This window comes from Oncorhynchus masou, chromosome 32, assembly GCF_036934945.1.
Source record: "Oncorhynchus masou masou isolate Uvic2021 chromosome 32, UVic_Omas_1.1, whole genome shotgun sequence".
NCBI lineage: Eukaryota > Metazoa > Chordata > Actinopteri > Salmoniformes > Salmonidae > Oncorhynchus > Oncorhynchus masou.
Genome location: NC_088243.1, coordinates 25856114 through 25864102, shown reverse-complemented (window position 1 = coordinate 25864102; position 7989 = coordinate 25856114). Strand labels below are relative to the sequence as shown.

Here is a 7989-nt window from a genome sequence, read left to right as displayed (position 1 = left end):
CACTACACTGTGGTACACTCTGCTCATGACAGTTAGCTTGTTCATCATTAAAATAAGTCCTGTTCCTTGGACAGTCTAACCGGTGTTTTCCCTTTATCCCTAACTAGTGCTGTTCCTGGTGAGGGACTGGGGGCGACCCTGGTCCTATACTTTCTAAAGTCAAATGTTAGTCACCTTCCTTACATAAGAGAACGATATCACACATCAACAGCCCACATTAACACAGTCCACCAAACAAGCAGTCCACACCCATGTCAAGGGTCAGTAGGGTGATGTCTGTGAACCAAAATAAAGCATGCTCCAGAAACGAAAAATCACTAATTTGAAAGTTTTGAGAACAAAGTTAAACGATGCAAATGTGGTGGTGACGGAGATCTATTAAAAATGTTCACTTTTTGGTTGGATATTCATAAAGTACAAGTCCTTTAAGATTAATTGCACTCTTTATACACAGTCTTACTCTTCATTTTTTTTATTTTACCTTTACTTACTAGGCAAGTCAGTTAAGAACAAATTCTTATTTTCAATGACGGCCTAGGAACAGTGGGTTAACTGCCTGTTCAGGGGCAGAACGACAGATTTGTACCTTGTCAGCTCAGGGATTCAAACTTGCAACCTTTTGGTTACTAGTCCAACACTCTAACCACTAGGCTACCCTGCCGCCCCAAATTCATCATTCAAGATCCAGAAACAGACTGGTACAAATTGTTTAACAATGTTTCTACTCTAGATTGTAACAATGTTATTCACCTATTACTGGAAATTGCATTTGACCGTAACAGGTTGGTGTTAAATATCTTGTGCAGTCAGTGTATAATATCAAAACTAGCCTGGCTAGTGATCTTCTGTTCTGTGACAATCCTGAGAAATCGACAAAATATACTTCATGTGCCAACACAACGCTCCTGCCTCATAACTTCATATACATGGAGCAGTTTCTTCAATTGCAGTAAGTAATATCACTATAAAAAGAGGCAGAACTATCAATTTCTAGAACTCTGATGCCAAGAAACAAAAGATTCCCCCAGAGCAGCGTAGGAAATACAATAAAACAATTTACACAACCCAAATGTAAACATTAAACTTCATAAGCACAGCTCTCACTTCAATAAAGACACACAGGACATCAATTTGGACGTAAAGGGGGAATGAGATACTCTATTGCGACCTCCTGAACTGCTCACCTATTCCATTAATGTGATAACCAAATTATCTAAGTTATTCTTTAGATCTGTGGACGAAAGGTAGAAAAAAAGCAACCACACAGAAAATAAAAATGAATGTTCTCTCTAATGAGCACTCAGTAACAAACATATAGGTGCACACTTACATCCACTCACACTTGACTTAGCATTATACACTTGTCCTTCATTATAACTAATCTCATGTTGCAAAAATATATTTTGATATTAAGAGAAAACATTTCAATAAAAACACCCTCTAAGAAAACCAGCGACTAGATCAAAGTGCAATGAGATTGTTAAACCTACGTGCTGTAGCCTGCTGTAGTGAGCAGATGGACGGTTGTGTGTGGTTTAGGAAGGGTTTGTTTGGTTTAATCTGGGGGGAGGGGTGTAACAGTTAGTCAGCTATGTACAGGATTATATTGGAGGGGACAGCTCATAGGCGGAGGCAGGATCTGCAGGTGGGGGGGGGGGGGGGGGGTCAGGAGACTGATCCCACGACCTTTCACTTCTCCACTCAGTTCTAACCTTCAATGTGCCAGGTCATTGTGGCTGGCACTCAGGTCACGACTGTTTGTCAGATGATTATTTTGCTCCTAGAGAAGGCAACAGAGGGAATAGGATTCAGAATAGGTTGAAGAAATACAACAACAAAAACTATTCATGTAGAGGGTCCAACATCACAGATAAAACATCCTTCACATCCTTCCATGAAGAAAATGTTTGTTTTTCTTGAATATATAAAATATTTACATTTTATTTAACTAGGCAAGTCAGTTAAGAACAAATTCTTATTTTCAATGACGGCCTAGGAACAGATTCAATATATATAGATTCAGTGCCTTGAAAACGTATTTATACCCCTTGACATTGAGGTGTTACAGCCTGATTCAAAACCAATTAATTTTGTTTACATCTATATACAATACCCCATGATGGCAAAGTAAAAACATGTTTTTAGAATTTCTGCAAATTTATTGAAAATTAAATACAGAAATCTCTTATATACACAATTATTTACACCCGAGTCAATACATGTTAGAATCACCTTTGGTAGCGATTACAGCGGAGTCTTTCTGGGTAAGTCTAAGAGCTTTGCACACCTAGATTATACAATATTTGCACATTATTCTTTTAAAAATTCTTCAACCTGTCAAATTGGTTGTGGATCATTGCTAGACAACCATTTTCAATTCTTGCCATAGATTTAAGTAAAACTCGGCCACTCAGGGACATTTACAGTCTTCTTCGTAAGAAAGCGTAGATTTGGCCTTGTGTTTTAGATTATTGTCCTGCTGAAAGCTGAATTCATCTCCCAGTGTCTGGTGGAAAGCAGACTGAACCAGGTTTTCCTCTAGGATTTTGCTTGTGGTTAGCTCCATTCAGTTTATTTTTTATCCTGATAAACTCCCCCGTCCTTAACGATTACAAGCCTATCTATAACATGATGCAGCCACCAATATGCTTGAAAATATGGTGTGATAACTCAGTAATGTGATATGTTTGGGGCAAATCAAATACAACACTTTGTATTCAGGACAAAAAGTGAATTGCTTTGCTAAAATCTTTGCAGTATTATTGTAGTGCCTTGTTGCAAACAGGATGCATGTTTTGGAATACTTTGATGTACAGGGGCGGCAGGGTAGCCTAGTGGTTCGAGCATTGGTCTAGTAACCTGAAGGTTGCAAGTTCAAACCCCCGAGCTGACAATGTACAAATCTGTCGTTCTGCCCCTGAACAGGCAGTTGACCCACTTTTCCTAGGCTGTCATTGTAAATAAGAATTTGTTCTTAACTCACTTGCCTAGTTAAATAAAATCAGGCTTCCTTTTCACTCTGTCATTTAGGTTAGTATTGAGGAGTAACTACAATGTTGATCCATCTTCAGTTCTTTCCTATTATAGCCATTAAACTCCAACTGTTTTAAAGTCACCATTGGCCTCATGGTGAAATCCCTGAGCGGTTTCCTTCCTCTCCGGCAACTGTGTTAGCAAGGACGCCTGCATCTTTGTAGTAACTGGTGTATTGGCACACAAAAGTGTAACTAATAACTTCACCATGCTCAAAGTGATTCAGCATCCGTTTTTATTGTATTTTTTACCAATCTACCAATAGGTGGCCTTTGCGAGACATTGGAAAACCTCCCTGGTCTTTGTGGTTTAATCGGTTTTTGAAATTCACTGCTCGACTGAGGGGCCTTACAGATCATTGTATGTGTGGGGTACAGAGATGAGTTAGTCATTTAAAATCATGTTAACACTATTGCACACAGAGTGAGTTCATGCAACTTGTTGAGCACATTTTTACTCCTGAACATATCTGTTTACCATAACAAAGGGGTTGAATACTTGACTCAATACATTTCAGCTTTTCATTTTTAATGAATTAGTACAAATAAAAAATAAACATAATTCCACTTTGACATTAGGGGGTATTATATTTAGGCCAGTGACCAAAAATCTTAATTTAATCAATGTTAAATTCAGGCTGTAATACATAACATGGAAAAAGTCAAGGGGCGTGAATAAGGCACTGTTGAGTATCGCTATTGAATATTTGGGGAATGTGGTACATAATATAAATGAGATGTCAAAATCTGGAGCTCGGTGACAGTGATGAGTGGTGCACAGACCGGCACTGTATGCTGGAGTCACACCCTTATCGTATGGTGGATTGGCAGAACCAGTATATCACCATGTAGAACGGTCCCATTGTCCAGTGATGCATATTCTCAAATCAAACCATTCAGATGAATCTTTCTGAACAATTGATACAAGTCAGTTAATAACAGGAGTAAAACTTTTAAAAAGGTTGCTGTTGATCATCTGGTTGCAAACTATTATCCCTGGTTCATCTTTGATCTCATTTCCCCGCTCATCATACAGCCACAGAAATCAACTGTCAAAAGGTGTTATTTCCCACATCTACCTTGCACATCATTCATTATGGCAAGTTGTGACTAAGGGGTTATAAATGAGAGAGAACACCATGAAAAACATGTTAGTCTGTGAACCACTGATGTTACCACACACATGTTCGCCATTTCATTAGTGACCAATTTCTAAGATGACTGCCCAGGTGAAGAGGGGCAAGGGCCAGTTTGATCACAGATCACAACCAAGAGGACCATTGGGAATTTGAGTTTCATAAAGTGAGGTCTCAGAGAGTAGTGTAAGAAAATGAGGTAGATAAACAAACAAAGGGGAGGAAGAGCGAGGACAGACCCAGAAAACAATGGGGCAAGATTGGGTGATGTGAAAGATGGAAAGGGGGAGAGACAGTTGAGCTCCTTACTTGGTAGAGGTCTCCGGCAGCATTGTCCACCACGTTTAGAACACCTAGTGAACTGGCTCGCTTCATGCTGCATCCAGAACAGTGACATGCAAGGAGATGTCGGTGAGGGGTCGAGGGTCAGGGGTGAGGAGAAGGACATGTGGCCAATGGAGATGGTATGTGGGTTAATAACTATAATGAGACCCACACACATGTTAGTTTCCCCAGACAATGCCCCCACACAAATACATAAAGCATGAGCTAAATCATACTCTTTAACCCTGGTTAAATTGGTGGTACCACACCTGTACATTTGTAAGTAGAATCTTTGAAGCCGAATGCACTGGAAAGCACAGCAGACTTTTTTACAAAATATCCAAATCATTAGTTCAGTCAAATGCCATTTTTTTGGCTTTTCTTTACCCTATAACATGTGGGTTGAAGGACATACTTAACAAAAGTTCATGAGTGTGACAAAGCAATTGATTAAAGGGAGTATTTTGAGGCAAATTAATTTGTGCCTGTTGCAAGGGGAAGAATATTGTTTTGTATTGATCAATACAGAGTTCTCTACTGTCTCCTGGATTAGAGAGAAGTCATCATAATGGGGTTAATTCAACATCGAAGAGTTAGAAGCAAAAAGAGGAAAATGAGTCAAAGAATACAGAATTCCAGCAAACAGATGAGGCATGCTGTAGCCATTTGCTTGGAAAAGTTTATTTGTCGATAAAAGCACAACACAGAATATTAAAATAAAAGATGCCCATGCAGAAAAAAATAAGTCATGACAAAAAATTCACCAAGAAACTATTGAAAATAAACACTAATATTTGCACCTTCTTAAAATTTAGTTTCAAAATTGTGGAAAAAAACAGAAGACAATATGGCAAGAAAATAAATTAAATACACATTTCATAGGCAGAAATGCAGACATTTCAAAGCAGACAATGAGTAGTAGTAGTGTTGTTATCTAAAGCGCTCATCCATTCTCTTTAGTCTCCAGATTGTCCATCACAGCTGATTGAGAGTACTCTGTGTACAACAGAATAAACTAGGCAGAGCAACAGATGGGACTTGGACTTTTTATACAAATAATAAGGACATTAAATAGAGAAGCTGCTGACTGAGGCCCTTTGTGTCCTAGTACTCTGCCCAACTCTCTCTGCCAGTCAGCTCGAAGCACTTCCTACACTGGACATATCCACACAGGCAACATAGTCTGTAATACTACCCTGCTTCTAGAGTGATATTGTGCCAGTGAGAGTCAGTACCAGTCACAATATGTGGCATTCATAGTGTATGCCAGTGAAAGTGCACAAGTATCAGCCGCTTGAATGTGTTAGTGCAACCCCCAGTGATTCATGACTTGTGCCAAACAGGACTCAGAGATACACAGAGTTAACCCACAGCAGAGTAGAGATCCCTTCAGCAGAGGGGTGGCTCAGTCTTTACTAGGCAGATCTAGTGGCAGCACACCAATCCAGTGGAGCGAGGTGGAGAGGAAGGGCCTCACCCATGGGGCCCTCTGTGCATTAGGGGTCAAGGGTTCAAAGGTGAGGTGGATAGTTACCCAGGGTTTTTGGGCTCGCTCTCCCGTGAGCCACCGCCCTTCAGCTTGCGGACCAGTTTCTCGCTGCTGCGGCGAATAGAGGCACGGAGTTTACTGAAGGAGCCGCTCCGCTTCAGAGAACCAGAACCGTCCTGATGAGAGAGGCCAGAGGGTTACACTCTCACGCACACACAGAGATCTGGTTCAGTAAATTATTTTCATAGACATGTGTCTGCATGTGTGATGGACTGTGCATATGAGAGTGTGCTTGTCATGTGCATCTGATTAGACTCTCTATTCAGACAAAATGTCAACCTCAGTGTGCTATTCAGAAATGATGCTATAAAGAAATCAGAGAAGCCCTCCAAACACCTCTTATGAGGTCATGCTGTCACAATAGTTCTCTTGGGTCAACAGAGCACAGCAATTAAATTCCTTCAATAATCTACTTTTATTCCAAGGCAGACATGTTGCTTTGCCTGCCTTATCTTCGAGAGGGAACAAACAAAGAGGCTACAGGCAAAGATATGGGTGAGCAAAGAGTTAAGTTTTATTAGAAGTTAAGAAAGACAGTGTAAGATCTGATGCACAGACAGACACGACAGAGTAGATTAGTAGAGCAGATTCCGCACTGCAGAGCAAGGCTTGTCCCACCCCTCTGTCCTTTACCCTCCCACCCATTCCCCATTTGTCTATGTATATACAGTAATATACAGGAGCTGCCATGTCTTCTGATGCCCCCTCGTGATCATGACATCACAACACTTAAGTTAGACATCAATAGGAGCATATGGAGCACGGGATTTAACACTAAAGAAATCTGACAGTAGCCTGGTGCCACCATGGTGCACTGAGAGAGCATACAGTATGATTATCATGCCACCAGCTCATAGTATTTACAGTATGTTAGTTAAATCACTACGCGCAAGCGCAGTCCGGTATGCATCCGTCAGTACTAGTAAATGCTAAACACTCAACACCACCACACAGAGATAGTTAGAAACTCCTCAAGCGAGAGAGCGAGGAGAGAGTATTTAAGTACAGTAAAGAGTAAGATAAGGTAATGGCAGGAGAGGCTTGGAATGGTTCTGGGACAGAGCCCAGAACCCCTGTCCCATTGACATTGGATAGAGCTGGGGTCAGCTTGGCCCAATGTGTCCCTGTAGAGTAACCAGACAGACAGCCCAGAGGAGAGCAGGGGACCAGAGTCTGAAGAGAGGACAACTGCAAAGCTGGAGGGGTGGCAGGCGAGCAGGCGTCCATCATGCAGAAGACAAGTTTTTAGAACCACAACAAGGCATCTGGAGTTATGCCTGCCAGTCAGACAGGGATGGAGAGAGAGAGGTAGACAGAATGAAAGAGGCAGAGGGTATTGAAAAATAGAGATGAAGAGGAGGTAGAATAAAGTGAGATGGGGAGAGAAAAATGTGGAGTTGGTAAAAGGAAACGAGGAAGTCAGACAGACAGAAGCAGTAAGCCAAAGGGTTTCCTCCTCAGAGACATTATTTCTCCACAGAGTTGTGGATGTGCTTTACTACTGCAGAAGGAATCAACACTCAACAGTTGCAACAACTAAGGAGCATAACAGGAGAAAGGGATCTTAAAGCAACAAAATAAAAAAATAAAAATAGACCCCGGTAAAAGTAAGAATGAAAAATCATGAATGAATTAATTAAAGAAGCCTTAATACATCAACTGATCATAAACATCCAACCCCCTCAAATATAGGCTGAGTGCATCCAACTGAAGCAAAGGAAGCATGGATCTGGGGTTTTAACTGCTGTTCCCAGTCTTTGACCTCAGAGCCTTAATGGCCAGTTAAAGCATCTCTCATAATATATAAAACACGGAGTTAACCAGTATGAGCTGGCCAGTATGAGCTAACCAGTATGAGCTAACCAGTGTGAGCTAACCAGTATGAGCTGGCCAGTATGAGCTAACCAGTATGAGCTAACCAGTATGAGCTGGCCAGTATGAGCTAACC

The 7989-nt window shown here is 41.0% G+C and overlaps 1 protein-coding gene across 9 annotated transcripts in view; it reads right to left on the bottom strand.

The window, feature by feature from the left end:
• Positions 1-1654: 1654 nt before the first annotated feature.
• LOC135525786 (kinesin light chain 1) overlaps positions 1655-7989 on the bottom strand; it is a 32776-nt gene continuing 26441 nt past the window's right edge. For 4 of the 9 annotated variants that reach the window (XM_064953637.1, XM_064953635.1, XM_064953638.1 and 1 more), the window contains exons 14-15: positions 6027-6157; positions 3541-4544 (exon numbers count right to left, since the gene is read on the bottom strand). In XM_064953637.1, coding sequence (XP_064809709.1) covers positions 4343-4544; positions 6027-6157 — 333 coding nt within the window. In that variant the 3' untranslated portion in view covers positions 3541-4342. The other 5 variants (XM_064953639.1, XM_064953640.1, XM_064953641.1 and 2 more) reach the window with 4 other exon arrangements.